Raw genomic sequence first — 19,906 nt, 5'->3', positions numbered from 1 at the left:
AGTTCTAGAAACTAAGAGCCTTGTTATGAATTATTGAATGAATTCTGAAAATAAATACTGTCTGTCTGCCAGCCTACCTAACTGTTTGCCTGTTTCTCTGCCTGGCTGTGTCTGTCTGTCTGCTTGTCTAACTGCCTGTCTGCCTGTGTCTGTTTGTCTGTGTCTGTCTGTGTCTGTTTGTCTGTGAGAGTGAGAGGAGGGGGAGGCAAGGAAAAAGGAGGCAGCGAGAATGGAGGGGGAGGAGAGAGAAGGAGGGTGAGAGATGAGAGGAGGGGAGGGAAAGAAGGAGGGAGAGAAAATGAAGGGGGATGAGGGAGAGAAAGAAGGGGAGAGTGAGGAAGGGGGAGAGAGGGAGGGGTAGAGGGTGAAGGAGGGAGGGAGGGGGAGAGAGAGGACGGAGGGAAGAGAGTCAACAGACAGACAGAGGTGGGAGAGAGAGAGATGAGAGGAGGGGGAGGCAGGGAAAGGAGGGAGAGAGAATGGATGGGGAGGGAGGAGAAAGAAGGGGAGAGTGAGGGAAGGGGACGGTGAGGGAGAGAGAGGGTGAAGGAGGGATGGGGAGAGAGATAAGGTCGAAAAGAGGGAGATGAGGAGGTCGAGGGAGGGAAAGAAGAAAGTAGAGAGAATCGAGGGGGATGAGGGAGAGAGAGAGAGAGAGAAAGGGGAGAGTGAGTTAGAGAGGGGAGAGAGAGAGAGACAGAGAGGGTGAGAGAGAGGGGAGTGAAAGAGGAGGGAGAGAGAAGAGAATGAGTGTGGATAACAAGGAGGAAGCACTTTGCAAAAATGGTCTATACCAGGAGATATCTTTACATGACACAGTTTTGAAATTCTGGAGCAGGGGTTCCCAAACATTTTCACTCAGGCCCCCCTTGCAGCATTGGGGAACATCCCACTGCCTGAGCGCTTGTGCGCCACGTCTATTTTTACACATTTTGTCATGGGGTGCAGATAAAATGTTGCAGTTAGAAAGCTCAAATTGTGCTGTTTAAAGCTATTTTTCTTGCAATTCTATACATTTTGTCATGTTTAATGTGCATTCATGTTATATTTGAGTGACTCGAAAATTACTACAAAATATGTGGGCTAAAAAACCTAGCAAAACAATGTTAGCTCACATGGGCTAGTTGATCTGGACATTTCTATGAATAGCTCTCTAAAGGTATGCAATGACTGACATGACAAGACGAAAGCTGATGATGCACTACCCAATTTCGAAAATTGCACCTTGTGCATTCCACTATTACAACTTTTAAGAGTAAGATGAAAGCCGGACTGAGTTGGGGGGGGGGGCTCTCGCTCCACAGTTTGGGAACCACTGTTCTAGAGAATACAGACCATTTCCAATGCATATTTTGAGTTTTGTGGACATGCACCATATGCTGACAAATTCTGAATCCAGATGCGTATTTTAGATATATATAATATTACTCAGAATATCACATTTCCTGATATGGACTTGAAAATAAAAGAAACCTTAACCTGACAACAAATGAGATATTGGCAAAACAAACTAACAGTTAAAACTAGGTAAATAAATAAACATATCTAGCAATGGCACAATGAAGTCACAGTCAATTGTGTGGCGACAACGGTTTCTCAGAATCGTATCCTTCTAACCCACAGTCCTCTCAGCACATTCAAGACATGAAACTTCTCTTGGCTGAGGTCCATATCCAGATCTTGATACGCTAAAGCACATTTTCTGGTGGATTTCTGAGTTTTCAGTACATGCTGAATAATTTGACAATGTGAAATCCCTATTTTTCTTACATGCACAAATCATTTGTGGATTCCCTCCGGACATAATATATGGATGGCATGGCCGGATATTGACTCATTAGACATAAGCTTATGTGGACAACTTATTTAAAAAAGAAAAAACTGACAGTAGGCCTACATAGTATATTTGTGACTCGTTTCAGGAAACTAGGCATATGTCGCACGTCACTACTTCACAGGAGAGCCATTTCAATGTAAAAATTCGTTTTTTTGCAGAAATGCCTTCTGGAACATGTAAACTTTCATGTGCCTTAATTACAAACTTGTATGCCATCTGTAAATATGAATACAATTGTTAAGTTACGAGCCTAGTTGGTTTAGCCATGGAAAAAGACAGGAACCTTTCCGCTAGCCATGATTGACTGAGATAATGTCCAGAGATGAGTTTGGATTGGTCTGCCATGTAGCACGCTTCTGTCTATAACATGAGCTGGTCAGTATGTGTAGGTAATCCTTTCTAACACAGATTTTTTTATATATCACATAGTAGAACTGCAAAAGTGTTTCTCTCCACTTTCTGGAGAACCGAGTTTTGAAATCAGTGGAATGTCCAGTGGAATTAGAGTATGATAGCGAAGGAGATGGGGAAAATGATGGTGTTTGACTGCAAATATGCAGAGGGAGTCGAAAAGAGAAAACACAGAAGGCTGTTGAATAAAACACGTCTCCAGATTACATCTTCAAACTTCAAACATCTTCAAACCATGGCATCCGTGACAGAGAAGGAGAAGTGTCCATCCATGTATACAGGTAAGATAGTCTAGCTAGCTACATTTTCAGATATTACATGTTTCTAATTTTGTCAGAAAGTCATTTTTATTTCAATTTAAAACATACTTTTAGCTAGCTAGCTCACTTTAGCTGGCTGTCTCACTAGCTAACATTACGTGTATGATCTGTGTAGTAATATTATTCATATTTCAGAGCTATTTGCATTGCTAGTTATAGCCTAATGTTAGCTCGCAAACACTGAACCTGGTTTGTTAGTTACATGCAGATTCATGCAGGGTAGTAACTTTATGAGTTGGAATTATGGTCGATTGTTTAGCTATCTAGCTACATGTCTAAACAAAAGCCTCCACTATGCAAGTTACCATTTCAATACAATGTTCATGATGTCACTGCAACAGCTGTTGATAGACGTAGCTGGTAAATTCACAGAATAACTGACCAATTTACAAACGCTCAACACCTGTAGAGTATGGCCGGTGTCAGTAAACGTTGGCAAAAAAAAGTAATTCAATTGTTGCCAGCAGCACAGTAGTCACCAATGCTCTGGATAACATGGAAACAGCCTAACCAGCTCTGCTAGGGCAAGTAAAATGGTCAGAGTGAGCTGTTCTCTCATTTGTGTCTGGAAGTGGCTAGCAAGTTAGCCAGTTAGCTTGGGTGCTTGACTGCTGTTGTTAGGTCTGAACACTTGGATCAACCCGAATCCTCAGTCATACGTCCAGTGTGCGCTCTCAACGCTCAGAGAGCGAAACGCTCTGAATTTACGAATGGACAATCTGACAACTCTCTGAGTTTACCAACACCCAGAGCGCACTCTGGCACTCCAGATTGAATTTACAAACACACCCGTAGTATAAACCAGCCTTTAGTTATGAAATCTTTGGTTGTTTAGTACATGGCCTCACATGTAAATCCTTAAAGAGATGGGTGGGGCTAAGGCTTAAGAGTGTGTGAACGATGCTGAATGGGTGTAGACAAAGAAGACGTCCCCAGTAGGTTTACTAAAACATTCAAGGGCCATTTCATCAAAAGGGAGGTTACGGGCCTCACGAGCGTCACTACAGATCCGGGTTCGATCCCTGGCTATGTCGCAGCCGGCCGCGACCGGGAGACTCATGAAACGGCATACAATTGGCCCAGCGTCGTCCAGGTTAGTGGAGGGTTTGGCCGGCTGGGATGTCATTGTCCCATCACGCTCTAGCGACTTCTTGTGGTGGCGGGGCACATTTACGCTGACTTCAGGTCGCCAGCTGTACAGTGTTTCCTTCGACCCATGGTTCGGCTAGCTTCCGGGTTAAGCGAGCAGTGTGTCAAGAAGCAGTGCGGCTTGACGGGTCGTGTTTCGGAGGTAACATGGCTCTTGACCTTCGCCTCTCCCGAGTCCGTAGGGGAGTTGCAGCGATGGGACAAGACTGTAACTACCAATTGGATATCACGAAATTGGGGAGAAAAAAGGGGTACAGGTACAACAACAAAAAAGTGAGGTTACAAGTTTATCAACTTTCAGAGCAGAATTAATTTCCCATTGTTCCTCAACTGTAGTATATGATTTTCAATTTTCTAGATCCGAGTCTCAACTTTTATCCAATGTAAAAAACTCAATTTCAAATTTTGCTACATAAGACCGAATCGAGCTGGTAGGTCTGATTTACAATGCACATGCTCTTGACTGAGGTCCATATCGGGATCTTGATATGCTTTTTGCTATGCTAAATAATGACAAAAATATTTGTTTTATTGGATGACTTTATTATTTTATTCCAAGTCATCATTTCATCTCTATAGAGCTGCTGCCTATTGCTGTCTGACAAAATCAAAAAAACATTGTTCTTCAAAGTAAATAAGGTATACTTTTAAGACTGCTGAATACCAACTATCAATCACTTAGATCATGTATTTTTAGGTAGGGGTGTTCTGAGTACTCGGACAAAACGAGTATCATAATATTCAGCATTTTCCAAATAGGTTTATGACAGGAGTATTTTTTGTAATTATCCGTGATCGGGAAAAAGTTATTTTCAGCTGCCTGCACATATCTCTCTCACTCAAGCGGTGTGAAGCGCTGTGTGCTCCAAAAAACTATTGGCTACTTCTTCTGACTGTAAAGAAACTTGCGGAGTATTTGTTGAGCCTGCTGCAACAATTGGATTAGAACCAGCTGCTCTGTCTGCTCTCCTTTCCCCAGATAGACACACTGCAGCTGTTTCAATCACTCACTCACTCACTCAGTCTCAGAGCACAAGTCTCCCCTTCTCCAAACATCATGTATGAATCAGAATCAGTAGCTAGTCATTGTTGTTCAATCTACTTATTTTCTGTAGATTTTGCTGAGGCCATGTGGTTGTTTTTGTCTGTCTACTTGATGTTATTTAGTAGGCCTACTTTGTCTGTCCATATTATTATTCCATTGCTGAAGACGTCTGTCGTTATGTTGTGGTCCATGCCCATGCTTCTTACTATTATTATTATTTTATGTATCTTTATTAAAGAAATGTAAGGGGTAGATCAGCTTTAATATTGCATATAGATTTTGGCTTCCATCAACGTAATCATTTCCAATCCCACATATATTTTTTGTTTGGGGTCACTTAGAAATGTCATTTTTTTGAAAGGAAAGGCATACAGAGGCCTATTATCAGCAACCATCACTCCTGTGTCCAATGACACGTTGTGTTAGCTAATCCAAGTTTATCATTTTAAAAAGCTAACTGATCATTAGAAAACCCTTTGCAATTATGTTAGCACAGCTGAAAACTGTTGTTCTGATTAAAGAAGAAATAAAACTGGCCTTCTTTAGACTAGTTCAGTATCTGGAGCATCAACATTTGTGGGTTCGATTACAGGCTCAAAATGGCCAGAAACAAATAACTTTCTTCTGAAACTCATCAGTTTATTCTTGTTCTGCGAAATTTAGGCTATTCCATGCGAGAAATTACCAAGAAAATTAAGAACTCGTACAACGCTGTGTACTACTCCCTTCACAGAACAGAGCAAACTGGCTCTAACCAGAATAGAAAGAGGAGTGGGAGGCCCGGTGCACAACTGAGCAAAAGGACAAGTACATTAGAGTGTCGAGTTTGAGAAACAGATGCCTTGCAAGTCCTCAACTGACAGCTTCATTAAATAGTACCCGCAAAACACCAGTCTCAATGTCAACAGTGAAGAGGCGACTCAGGGATGCTGGCCTTCTAGGGGGGGCACACGGGGAGATTGGCAGAGTCAGGGTTCAGACCTGAGCCAACTCCCCGTGCTTACCGTGGGGAGCATGTGACCAGTCGGGCACCGTGTTATGCGGTGAAGCGCACTGTATCTTTAGTGCGCATTCACAGCCCGGTGTGCTCGTTGCCAGCGCCCCGCATTTGCCGGGCTAGAGTGAGCATTCAGCCAGGAAGGGTGGTGCCAGCTCAGTGCTCCTGGTCTCCAGTACGGCTCCTCAGTCCAGGATATCCTACGCCGGCTCCAAGCACTGTGTCGCCAGTGCGCATTCACAGCCCAGTGCGTCCTGTGCTAGCGCCCCGCATTTGCTGGGCGAAAGTAAGCATCCAGCCAGGACGGGTTGTGGCAGCTCTACGCTCGAGACCTCCGGTGCGCCTCCATGGCCCAGTATATCCTGTACCTGCCCCACGCACCCGGCCTCCAGTGAGTCTATCCAGCCTGGAACGCCCTGTGCCTGCTCCTCACACTTGCCCTGAGGTGAGTGTTACCAGTCTGGCGCCACCTGTGCCAGCCCCATACATCAGGCCTCCAGTGCGCCTGTCCAGTCCGGTGTGTCCTGTTCCTGCTCTCCGCACTCGCCCTGAGGTGCGTGTTACCAGTCTGGCGCCACCTGTGCCAGCCCCACGCATCAGGCCTCCAGTGCGCCTTCCCAGTCCAGAGCTTCCGGCGACAGTTCCCAGTCCAGAGCTTCCGGCGAGATTTCCCAGTCCAGACCTTCCGGCGACAGTGCCCAGTCCAGAGCTTCTGGCGACAGTTCCCAGTCCAGAGCTTCCTGAGACGGCCCACAGTCCAGAACCTCCTGAGACGGCCCACAGTCCGGAACCTCCTGAGACGGCCCACAGTCCGGAACCTCCTGAGACGGCCCCCAGTCCGGAGCCTCCAGCGACGGCCCCCAGTCCGGAACCTCCTGAGACGGCCCCCAGTCCGGAGCCTCCAGCGACGGCCCCCAGTCCGGAGCCTTCTGAGACGTCCCCCAGTCTGGAGCCTCCTGAGATGATTGGCAGTCCGGAGTCTCCAGCGGCTGTCTGGAGACTCCGGACTGGCTTCATAAGGATTCAAATTGGAATACTACAGAATCAAAAGGGAAGCACTGAATTGCATGTGATCTCCCATGGATAGTAGGAACCTGTAGATGCCTAATTTCACGAATGCTCTACTTAATTCAGTTTTGGTTAGTTTGGTAGCTTTCAAACAAAAGAATTCTCACACAACCGGCTGTTAAAGGTAATGTTCCTGCGTTCGCGGAGACCGCATTCACGGTAAACGCTGTATATGTCGGTACAATCTGAAAATTACCTTTAAATAGTGCATAGCCAACAAAGTGCTATCGGATTGAATCCTGGCCTTAAGCTGCTTGCCACCTTCCGTTCTTTGGAAGACCAGATTTGAGGTGAATCGGTATTGCTTGTTTAAAAAAGAAATAAATACATTTCAGACAATTTGTTACAATGCAAGTTTTATAGGTCAATTTTGGGTTTTGGGTCATGTTCTCTACAGGGCGCCATTTTAGACCAGGCCTCTGAAGAGGAATGAGAGGGACGCTCCCAGAGCCAAACCCAGGGACAGGAAGAAGGCCATAATGGCTCCAGCTGTCTCCGCTTCATGAACAGCAACTTTTCTGTGGAGAGAGAGAATGACAGCCGATCAGGTGTGGTAAGATTTTAGGTGCAACCTGTGGTGGCTAATTTCTGCATTACCAAATGAGGAGAGTTACAAACACACCAGTCTGAGTTAAACTACATATTTAGTAATTAAGATACTTTTGCAAAAGTACTTTGACCTTCAATAATGTACTCTCTCGAATGAACCAGGAAGGTCTCTATACAACAATACAAAGAGCTTTTTATACCCATGAATCCACCCCTTCAACGTACATTGACGAACCACAAATCTTAGGAACAGTTCACAGAGGTTAAGTTTTGTATGAAAAGATATCTATAAAACACAGCAGACAGCAACTGCTATCTCAACAGTGTTCATTATATAGTCCGGTGTCTGGTCTCCCTAGAACCGTCCCTCCCTGGTACGATATAGAACAAAACCATTAGCTCATGTCCTCTGGAATGCTTTTTAGGCGTTCTTATCAAAATACATCATAAATCTCCTCTGTCAGTGCTATCTCATAGAGGCCCATCCTCAGTAAGACACCTCTTGTTCCCACTCCTGGACAAGCTCACTTAGGGGAGTGACTTGCGCACAGACATTGTGGAGACAAATAATTGGTTCCCCATTAATCACGCCATCCCTTCACATGGTTTAAGAATAGGTAAAGACACATTCACATATGAAGACAATGTTTCATTCTGTCCTCCTCTCTTGCTGATATTCTGCATAGCAACAGGGCATGTAAAAAAACAAGTCTGACCTCTCCCCTCTCTGGGCCCCAAGTGACTGAGCCCCAGCTAAGGGAAACGTGCAACTGAAAGACACCAAGAGTCCAAATGACACTTTCTAATAACAAGTATCTCACATAAACATATTATACTAATAAAACATGTTAATTATCTATGTTACCCAACTAATTCTGATTCATCCACCACAAACCTCACTTCTGTCAACTTGGGAGACATTTTTCTCTTATAATGACCCTTGCAACGTGAGTAAACTAACCATAACATTTTAAATAGACAGGAGCTCCAAAAACTAAATTAAAGCCATTTTTCTCAGTTCCACGCTATGAGCAGTTAATGCCTTTTTGCTTGGTAGGACAGAATTGATTTGCGTTTACCATGTGTGTCGTGCCTCGTCCTTCTAACAGACATTGTGACTTTAATAATTATCACCCTATTTCTAAACTTTCTTTGCCTAGCTAAAATGTTTGAATCCTTGATTAATGCTCAGCCGAGATCTTTCTTAACTTCACAATCTATTCTAAATGTGCATCAGTCGGGCTTCAGACCAGGGCATAGCACCTTCTCGGCAGCATCACTGGTTTTAAATTATGTAGTAAATTGTTTGGATAGGAAGAAACAGTGTGCTGCTCTATTTATTGACTTGTCTAAAGCGTTCAATACTGTCGACCAATCTTTACACATTCAAAAAGGTTGTCTGAAATTGGCCTGGATCAGGTGACAGGTAATTGGTTTATGGTGCCCACATTGATCGTGTCCCTGCTTATAAATATCTGGGCATCTGGATTGACAAAAATTAATCTTTTAAAAAGCATATGGATGAGTTGAGAATAAAGTTGAGAATAAAAATGGGCTTCTTCTTTAGAAATAGATCATGCCTCTCCCTGAACAGCAGAAAGCAGATCATTCAGTCAACTTTCCTGCAATTGCTAGACTACAGTGACACCATTTATATGACTGCAGGTGCCACTACACTGAAACCATTAGATGCAGTTTACCACACCACACTTTATTACAGGCGACAGGTTCAGTACACATCATTGCATCCTATAGCAGAAAGTAAGCTGGCCGTCTCGTAGATCGATACACTGCTCTCTTTTTGTTAATACAGCCTTCTTGCACAAACGTCCAAAGTACCATACTTCACTGTTAAATTAAACGAGTCACCAGACCTGATCACAGGGATGGCTAACTCTAGAGGTCCCGTTGAGCTCTACAGAATTAGGGAAATCAGCATTCAGTTATTTTGCACCCTGTGTATGGAATGATCTGCAGACCTCTGCACCTTGGTGCTCCGTTACGTCTAGGGCAGTTCAATTTATTAAGATAATATGTTTTATTGTCACATACACCAGATAGGTGCAGTGAAATGTGTTGTTTAGTAATACAGCACCCCTGGAGCAAATAAGGGTTGAGTGCCTCGCTCAAAGGAATATCGACATATTTTTGACCTTGTCGGCTCGTGTATTCAAACCAGCGACCTTTCGGTTACTGCTCTAACCGCTAGGCTACCTGCTCCTTGTTGAGGAATGTGATTGCTTTTCTTAAATTGATTGTAAATATTATATGTTTTTATTACGTTGTATTTGTATATTTTGTATAATTTGTGTACTTGCAAAAGAGGCCTAGGTCTCAATGGGATTTCCCTGTTAAAGAAAAGTTGTATTTTTACTAATCCCGTCTATTCCAAATTTTAGTTAGCAAATGGTTAGTTTGTTCACAGCGTGAGTCATTGCGAGAGTAAAATGTTGCCCTGTACCTTGAAAGTTTATCTATTTGGGTTTGTGCCCAGGCGAAGGCAAGAGGTCTTACTTGGGCCCAAAGCACATGCAAAGGCTGGCCAGGTATCCATTGGAAAAGGCAAAGACTATCATGAAGACGATGAACCAGGCATCGTGTTCAAAGAAGATAGGCAGGTTGTATCGGGGCTGAACATTGCACAGCATGAAGAGCGGCACGAAGATCACACGGGCCACCAGAAGAATGGGCACCAGTTTGCTGTCCTCCCCAGGCTGAAAGTAGATAGCAGAGGGATGTCAACACTACTGTACCTTAGCCAGACACACCACACTCACATTCAATGAAATGCACTCAAGTGCATGTTCAATAAAACATTACTGCTGTGTTTGTTTTAAGCCGGTCACCACAAGAGAAGGTACTTATTTATAGCTATTTATTTATAAATCTGAAATTCAGGGTAGTTCAGTGTTGACCTGTATTTCTTTCTCAGATGATAAATTTACCACATCAGTGAAGGCTTATGGGTAACCTTTTGTTTGCAAGATCAAGTCTATTTGTATATACATCTTCAAGGAATTTCTTTTTTTTGGGTGGGGGGCAGGAAGCAACTGATCAATAGTACATTACTCTAGCCCCTTTTATACTAATGACCATGGGTCCTGTCCTGATCTTGTCACAATTCTGATTGCCCTCACATTTTCAGAAATATGTCTGCACCTGGTATTAAAATGTTTCTCATCCTCAGATCTTCAAAAAGTTCTACATCTGCACCGTTGACTGGCTGCATCACCCCTTGGTACGGCAACTGCAAGGCATTCGACTGCAAGGCGCTACAGAGAGTGGTGAGTACGGCCCAGTACATCTCTGGGGCCAAGCTCACTGCCATCCAGGACCTCTATACCAGGAGGTGTCAAAGGAAGGCCCAAAAAATTGTCAAAGACTCCAGCCACCCATACAATAGACTGTTTTCTCCGCTACTGCAAGTGGCAACAGTGCACCAAGTCTGAAACCAACAAGACCTTGAACAGCTTCTACCCCAAAGCCATAAGACTGCTAAATAGCTAATCAAATGGCTACCCGGACTACCTGCATTGACCCATTTATACACTAACTCTGTTGCACTGACTCTATGCACAGACACTGGACTCTACCCAAAACACTCACAAATACTTATACTGACACCCCAACACACACATACACACATACCCTTTATATAGCCATGTTATTTTTACTCATTATTGTTATTCACTGTCTATTTATTCCTTGTGTACATATTTATATAAAAAAAAGTATATCTTTAACTCTGTAGTATTGGAAAAGGACCCGTAAGTAAGCATTTCACTGTTAGTCTACACCTGTTGTTTATGAAGCATGTGACAAATAACATTTTATTTAATTTTTATCCATCCACTGTGACATTTGCAACATTCATTTGACATGCGATACACACCGTCCCATAGAGAATGAATGTGTTGGGACAGGACATGTAACTTTTCTCAGCCAGTCGAAGTCATGAATCAGCATTATTTTTATGGATATATTAAAATAAATAGAAAAACTGGTAGAATTTTTTTACAATCTGTCGCAACCCGACCGTTGCTGAAGTGCACGTGATGAAGAGTAGAACTGAATTGAAAAGGAATCTCAGCACACTCAAGATCAATGCACAATTTTAAATGTATTTAGGCTGAGCTTCGGGTCGTTGGACTTTCATCGGAGCATACAAAAACACACAATGACTGGCCACATATAGGCAACGTGCATTAATGCAATCAGATATAATGAGCAACACCTGTGTACAACACAAATGCCAGGATGCACATCAGTAATCAATTATCTCAGAAAAAGTGTGTTTATCGAGAGTTTATATTGTCTATATGTGGCCTCAGTCAGTGTATTTTTATATGCTCTGATAAAGGTTTGACGACTGAAAACTCAGCCTGAATATATTGAAAATTGTGCATTGATCTTCAGTGTGTGGAGATTCCTTTTCATTTCAATAAAAAAACAGGTCAAACAAAACGAAATGCAGCTAGTTTGCGGTCTTTCCCGTTTCAGTTTGAAGTGATTGTGTTAGCTGTGTAGTTCACTAGCTAACAAAGGGGAAGAGCCTCCATAGAAACATTTTTGTTTGGCGTAGCAACCTGCCAATCGAACTAACGACCAGTCGGATTGGCTGGCAATGATGTCATTCAAATGAATGACCAGTCGGCATAGCTGGCAACAATGCAAATTGAACAAACTACCAGTGGGCTTGGGTAGCAACCTCTGGACTATATCTTCATGGAAGTAGTATGAATAAATAACGTTTTTAATGAAAATATTATATGTGAATAATTATTTTAATATGTTGGTAACCGTTGTATAAAAGTGATAATGCCTTTGAAGCCGTGGTTTGGAGGATTTATTCCTCGACTTCATCTCGGGCCTAACACCCGTGTCTGGTTACAGGATCCAGGCGTTTGACGCTAGTTCCTACTACACTGTAGGACGGTTTGAAAAACAATTGAGGGGTTGGACATGTCGAAAGATGAGTCCTCATTGGTTCGTTATGTCACACGCTTCTGTCTATAACAGAATGGGTGCTTCCCCATTATATCGATCATCTTTGCTACCACCGATTTTTGGAACGCAAAAGTGTTGGTACTGCTCTCAAAAACATTACTGCCCTGAATTTAGCTGGTGCCATCGACAAAGCTCAGTGGGCAAAAGTTTAAGTAGAGAGACAACTTTCTGGAGGAAAATGCAATGCTGATATAAAGAGATGAGCGTGGCTAAGGCTTAAGAGGGTGTGAACGATGCTGAATGGGTGCAAACAGAGGTGAGCTCTATAGCAGGTGTGAAAATCTTTCAAGGGCATTTTCTCCTATTTGTCTCCTGGTTTTACAGGTTTATCAACTTTCAAAGCAGCATAACTTTCCCTTGTTTCCTCCATCTATAGTGTATATGACATACCATTTTGAAGCTCTGATTCTGTACAAAAAAACAACAAAAAAGCTCAAACGCAATATTTTACTTAATCTCACATAAAGTTGTTGGGTCACATATAGGCTATCCTCCAAACCAAGTCTTCTAGGACATTATCACGTAATCGTGTGTGGAGAGCTAAATGTAATTCAGACCTGTAAACTGGAATCCTTAGTTCACAATATGAAAAACTTGAATATGAATCAGTTAGTTTCAGGCCTTTCCGTTAAAATCGACCAATTTCTTTCACTCTATTTACAAGTGTTTTGTTTTGGTGACTTACCCACATACACACAGCAGTAAGGCTTCTCCCAACCCAGTCGCTGAGGTTGAAGAGCAGGAAACAACACACCGGGATGAAGTACAGCTCTGAGAGGAGAGAGCAATGTACAATAAGACGCCACATCTGTTAATGTGTGTTTCATTGGTTGTGAATGACTGAATAATATGATCATTTTGTAAATGCTTGCAAAATGACAAGTCGTATACTCTAATATGGACTCATAAACCATGCTCTTATCATAGATATTCATTCACGCATATGTACCACACCCACCCACCCACCCACCCACCCACACACCCCAGGTGCCTCCATCAGCGATGGTAGACTTGACATCCACAGTGACTGCCGGGAAGGTGCCGATGGTGATGGTGAAGGCAAAACACACAGAGAGAGCCAGGACCCAGATCTAGAGTAAATGGGTGAGAGGTTTAGAAGAAAGCACATTAGACCAGCTGAGGCAACCACAGACACCTTTTCCCCTGTTGATAAACAGTTGAGGTCGGAAGTTAACATACACCTTAGCCAAATGCATTTAAACTCAGTTTTTCACAATTCCTGACATTTAATCCTAGTAAAAATTCCCTGTCTTAGGTCAGTTAGGATCATTCACCACTTTATTTTAAGAATGTGAAATGTCAGCATAATAGTAGAGAGAATGATTTATTTCAGCTTTTATTTCTTTCATCACATTCCCAGTGGGTCAGAAGTTTTTGGTAGCATTGCATTTAAAATTATTTAACTTGGGTCAAGCATTTCGGGTAGCCTTCCACAAGCTTCCCACAATAAGTTGGGTGAATTTTGACCCATTCCTCCTGACAGAGCTGGTGTAACTGAGTCAGGTTTGTAGGCCTTCTTGCTCGCACACACTTTTTCAGTTCTGCCCACACATTTTCTATAGGATTGAGGTCAGGACTTTGTGATGGCCACTCCAATACCTTGACTTTGTTGTCCTTAACCTGTCTGGACTAGGGGGCAGTATTTTCACGGCCGGATGAAAAACATACACAATTTAAACAGGTTACTACTCTGGCCCAGAAACTAGAATATGCATATTATTAGTAGATTTGGATAAAAAACACTCTGAAGTTTCTAAAACTGTTTGAATGGTGTCTGTGAGTATAACAGAACTCATATGACAGGCAAAGACCTGAGAAAATTCCAAGCAGGAAGTGGAAAGTCTGAGAATTGTAGTTCTTCTTTTGATTCTCTATCGAAACTACAGTGTCTGTGGGGGACGTTGCACTTCCTAAGGCTTCCATTGGCTGTCTAAAGCCTTCAGGAAGTGGTTTGAGCATTTTCCTGTCACTGGGCAGATAATAGGAGCTCAGTTTCTGAGTGGACTGCCTGGCAACAAAGGGATTGGATATGCTTGGTCCCGCGAGCGCCCCTCCTTCTTTTTCTTCTTGAATGAATATGCTATTGTCTGGTTGGAATATTATCACAATTTTACGTTAAAAATACCATGAAGATTGATTTTAAACAGCGTTTGACATGCTTCTAAGTACGGTAATGGAACATTTGGACTTTTCTTCTCTCGTTCCGCACTCGCGCATTATACCTTTGGATAAGTGATCTGTACGCACGAACAAAACTGAGGTATTTGTACATAAATATGGATTATTTCGAACAAAAACAACATTTCTTGTGGAAGAAGCAGTCCTGGGAGTGCATTCTGACGAAGATCAGCAAAGGTAAGAGAATATTTCTAATACTAATTATGAGTTTAGGTTGCGCCGAACTTGGCGGGTGTCTGAATAGCTCGCCGTGATGGCTGAGCTATGTACTCAGAATAATAAAAAATGTGCTTTCTCCGTAAAGCTATTTTAAAATCTGACACAACGGTTGCATCCAGGGATAGTCTATCTATAATTCTTAAAATAATTGTTATATATTTTGTCAACGTTTATGATGAGTATTTTTGTAAATTGATGTGCACATTCACCGGACTTTTTGGTGGGAATACATTTTCTGAACATCACGCCCCAATGTAAAATGCTGTTTTTGGATATAAATATGAACTTTATCGAACAAAACATACATGTTTTGTGTAACATAATGTCCTAGGAGTGTCAACTGATGAAGATCGTCAAAGGTTAGTGCTTCATTTAGCTGCGTTTTGAGTTTTATTGACACATGTCCTTGCTTGGAAAATGGCTGTGTGATTATTTTTGTCTATGTACTCTCCTAACATAATCTAATGTTTTGCTTTCACTGTAAAGCCTTTTTGAAATCGGACAATGTGGTTAGATTAACGAGAAGTTTATCTTTAAAATTGTGTAAAATAGTTGTATGTTTGAGAAAGTTGAATTATAACATTTTTTGAATTTTCCGCCCTGATATTTCACTGGCTGTGTCCCGCAGGTCGGACGCTAGCGTCCCACCTAGCCCATAGAAGTTAAGCCATTTTGCCACAGCTTTGGAAGTATGCTTGGGGTCATTGTCCATTTGGAAGATCCATTTGTGACCAAGCTTTAACTTCCTGACTGATGTCTTGAGATGTTGCTTAAATATATCCACATGATTTTCCTACCTCATGATGCCATCTATCTTGTGAAGTGCACCAGTTCCTCCTGCAGCAAAGCACCCCCACAACATGATGCTGCCACCCCCGTGCTTCACGGTTGGGATGGTGTTCTTTGGCTTGCAAGACTCCCCATTTCTCCTCCAAACATAATGATGGTCATTATGGCCAAACAGTTCTATTTTTGTTTCATCAGACCAGAGGACATTTCTACAAAATGTACGATCTTTGTCCCCATGTGCAGTTGCAAACCGTAGTCTGTTTTTTTTATGGCGGTTTTGGAGCAGTGGCTTCTTCCATGCTGAGCGGCCTTTCATGTTATGTCGATGTCGGACTTATTTTACTGTGGATATAGATACTTTTGTACCTGTTTCCTCCAGCATCTTCACAAGGTCCTTTGCTGTTGTTCTGGGATTGATTTGCACTTTTCACACCAAAGTACGTTCATCTCCAGGAGACAGAACGCATCTCCTTTCTGAGCGGTATGACAGCTGTGTGGTCCCATGGTGTTTATACTTGCGTACTATTGTTTGTACAGATGAATGTGGTACCGTCAGGCGTTTGGATGAACCAGACTTGTGGAGGTCTACAATGTTTTTTCAGAGGTCTTGGCTGATTTCTTTTGATTTTCCCATGATGTCAAGCAAAGAGGCACTGAGTTTGAAGGTAGGCCTTGAAATATATCCACAGGTACACCTCCAATTAACTCAAATTATGTCATTTAGCCTATCAGAAGCTTCTAAAGCCATGACATCATTTAATACAGTGAATTATTAGTGAAATAATCTGTCTGTAAACAATTGTTGGAAAAATGACTTGTGTCATGCACAAAGTACAGTGGGGGGGAAAAAGTATTTGGTCCCCTGCTGATTTTGTACGTTTGCCCACTGATAAAGAAAGGATCAGTCTATCATTTTAATGGTAGGTTTATCTGAACAGTGAGAGACAGAAAAACAACAAAAATATCCAGAAAAATGCATGTCAAAAATGTTATAAATTGATTTGCATTTTAATGAGGGAAGTAAGTATTTGACCCCCTCTCAATCAGAAAGATTTCTGGCTCCCAGGTGACTTTTATACAGGTAACGAGCTGAGATTAGGAGCACACTGTTAAAGGGAGTGCTCCTAACTGCAGCTTGTTACCTGTAAAAAGACACCTGTCCACAGAAGCAATCAATCAATCAGATTCCAAACTCGCCTCCATGGCCAAGAACAAAGAGCTCTCCAAGGATGTCAGGGACAAGATTGTAGACCTACACAAGGCTGGAATGGGCTACAAGACCATCGCCAAACAGCTTGCTGAGAAGGTGACAACATTTGGTGCGATTATTCGCAAATGGAAGAAACACAAAAGAACTGTCAATATCCCTCGGCCTGGGGCTCCATGCAAGATCTCACCTTGTGGGGTTGCAATGATCATGAGAACAGTGAGGAATCAGCCCAAAACTACACGGGTGGATCTTGTCAATGATCTCAAGGCAGCTGGGACCATAGTCACCAAGAAAACAATTGGTAACACACCACGCCGTGAAGGACTGAAATCCTGCAGCGCCCGCAAGGTCCCCCTGCTCAAGAATACATATACATGCCCATCTGAAGTTTGCCAATGAACATCTTAATGATTCAGAGGACAACTGGTGAAAGTTTTGTGGTCAGATGAGAGCAAAATGGAGCTCTTTGGCATCAACTCAACTCGCCGTGTTTGGAGGAGAAGGAATGCTGCCTATGACCCCAAGAACACCATCTCCACAGTCAAACATGGAGGTGGAAACATTATGCTTTGGGGGTGCTTTTCTGCTAAGGGGACAGGACAACTTCACCGCATCAAAGGGACGATGGACTGGGCCATGTACCGTCAAATCTTGGGTGAGAACCTCCTTCCCTCAGCCAGGGCATTGAAAATGGGTCGTGGATGGGTATTCCAGCATGACAATGACCCAAAACACATGGCCAAGGGAACAAAGGAGTGGCTCAAGAAGAAGCACATTAAGGTCCTGGAGTGGCCTAGCCAGTCTCCAGACCTTAATCCCATAGAAAATCTGTGGAGGGAGCTGACGGTTCGAGTTGCCAAACGTCAGCCTCGAAACCTTAATGACTTGGAGAAGATCTGCAAAGAGGAGTGGGACAAAATCACTCCTGAGATGTGTGCAAACTTGGTGGCAAACTACAAGAAACGTCTGACCTCTGTGATTGCCAATAAGGGTTTTGCCACCAAGTACCAAGTCATGTTTTGCAGAGGGGTCAAATACTTATTTCCCTCATTAAAATGCTAATAATTTTATAACATTTTTGACATGCTTTTTTCTGGATTTTTGTGTTGTTATTCTGTCTCTCACTGTTCAAATATACCTACCATTACAATTATAGACTGATCATTTCTTTGTAAGTGGGCAAACGTACAAAATCAGCAGGGGATCAAATACTTTTTTCCCTCACTGTAGATGTCCTAACCGACTTGCCAAAACTATAGTCTGTTAACAAGACATTTGTGGAGTGGTTGAAAAACGAGTTTTAATGACTCCAATCTAAGTGTATGTACACTTCCGACTTCAACTGTACCCTTGTCAAGCACTGTTGTGTTTGCATCCCTCAGTTAATTCAACCCAGGAGAAAGATAGAGAGCTGTATGTGGATAAGCTGTAGAGCAAGGTTCCCTTTCTCTCCGATGGTTTTATTTGGCCCCCCAAGTTTTCTGAGGAAAAAAATATATAATTAAATTAGAATAATTTTGTGTGGAATTTTCATTTTTGGAGATAAAAGACTGCAAAAAAACCACTAGGAAATCAGCTCCAAGTCATTTTTGTTAAAGAAATCTGTTCCCAAGTATTCCCACGCATAATAGAGAAACATGACATGATCGTGTACAAATGTGAGCAAGGTTTGAAAGTATTATGCTTTAGTCAAACATTATGTCTGTTTGTGCTTCTTGCGGTCAAGTTGCAGTCTACAAATTATTTGTAAGTATGTTCCGGCCCCCCGACTATCTGCTCAAGATAAAAAATCAGCCCGCAGCAGAATCTAGTTCCTGTAGAACATCAACAGTGTGATTGAAGGTGCTCTTTGGTTTAGGGATCTACTTTTGTAGTCTTGTAAAAGCGCAAGTTAATCCATTTAAAGGAGTTATATAAAGAGTGTCTTGGTTTTCGTGATTTTACAATTCATAAGGTGAATTGAAATTCATGAAATACATTTTAAAAAACTCCAAAACTCATTTTCTATGAAAGTGACTGGTCATTCGACATGATAAAGAGCTAAATAAACGGTAATTTAAAAAATAATTGGGCCGTTCCACGAAATGAGTCCCCTTTGATTTTTTAAGTCGAAACTGCGCACTAATATTGAAATTTAAAAGCTTGTTATATTCAATTAAGTTCCCTTTAATATATACAGTGCCTTCGGAAAGTATTCAGACCCGTTAACATTTTGTCACGTTACAGCCTTATTCTGAAATGGATTAAATAAAATAAAAAATCCTCAGCAAACTTCACACAATACACCATAATGATGAAGCGAAAACAGGTTTTTAGAATGTTTGTAAATGTATTAAATATAAAAAACAGAAATACCTTATTTACCTAAGTTTTCAGACCTATCGCTATGAGACTCGAAATTGAGATCAGATGCATCCTGTTTCCATTGATCATCCTTGAGTTGTTTCTACAACTTGATTGGGGTCCACCTGTGGTAAAATCGATTAATTGGACATGATTTGGAAAGGCACACACCTGTCTATATAAGGTCCCATTGTTGACAGTGCATGCCAGAGCAAAAACCAAGCCATGAGGTCAAAGGAATTGTCTGTAGAGCCCCGAGACAGAATTGTGTCAAGGCACAGATCTGGGGAAGGGTGCCAAAAAAAGTCTGCAGCATTGAAGGTCCCCAAGAACACAGTAGCCTCCATCTTTCTTAAATGGAAGAAGTTTGGAACCACCAAGACTCTTCCTAGAGCTGGCCGCCCGGCCAAACTGAGCAATCGGGCGAGAAGGGCCTTGGTCAACAACCAAGAACCCGATGGTCACTCTGAAAGAGCTCCAGAGTTCCTCTGTGGAGATGGGAGAACATGCTAGAAGGACAACCATCTATGCAGCACTCCACCAATCAGGCCTTTATGGTAGAGTGGCCAGATGGAAACCACTCTTCAGTAAAAGGCACATGACAGCCCGCTTGGAGTTTGCCAAAAGGCCCCTAAAGACTCTCAGACCATGAGAAACAAGATCTTTCTGGTCTGATGAAGCCAAGAATGCTAAGCGTCACTTCTGGAGGAAACCTGGCACCAACCCTATGGTGAAGCATGGTGGTTGTAGCATCACGCTGTGG

General features: G+C 42.4%; 2 protein-coding genes across 5 annotated transcripts in view; both read right to left on the bottom strand.

The window, feature by feature from the left end:
* LOC115208445 (equilibrative nucleoside transporter 1) overlaps positions 1-7,166 on the bottom strand; it is a 50,753-nt gene extending 43,587 nt beyond the window's left edge. Inside the window, exon 1 of the mRNA XM_029776508.1 lies at positions 7,024-7,166. The gene's annotated coding sequence lies outside the window, so the exon portion shown is untranslated. The remainder of the gene's footprint in view (positions 1-7,023) is intronic.
* Positions 7,167-19,906, bottom strand: part of LOC115208444 (equilibrative nucleoside transporter 1-like) — a 58,732-nt gene continuing 45,992 nt past the window's right edge. For all 4 annotated transcript variants that reach the window (XM_029776503.1, XM_029776505.1, XM_029776504.1 and 1 more), the window contains exons 10-13: positions 13,366-13,474; positions 13,069-13,154; positions 9,891-10,090; positions 7,167-7,345 (exon numbers count right to left, since the gene is read on the bottom strand). In XM_029776503.1, coding sequence (XP_029632363.1) covers positions 7,234-7,345; positions 9,891-10,090; positions 13,069-13,154; positions 13,366-13,474 — 507 coding nt within the window. In that variant the 3' untranslated portion in view covers positions 7,167-7,233. The remainder of the gene's footprint in view (positions 7,346-9,890; positions 10,091-13,068; positions 13,155-13,365; positions 13,475-19,906) is intronic.

This window comes from Salmo trutta, chromosome 14 (genome assembly GCF_901001165.1).
Source record: "Salmo trutta chromosome 14, fSalTru1.1, whole genome shotgun sequence".
NCBI classification, from domain to species: domain Eukaryota; kingdom Metazoa; phylum Chordata; class Actinopteri; order Salmoniformes; family Salmonidae; genus Salmo; species Salmo trutta.
The sequence above is the reverse complement of the archived record's forward strand: the minus strand, read 5'-3'. Positions and strand labels throughout refer to the sequence as shown.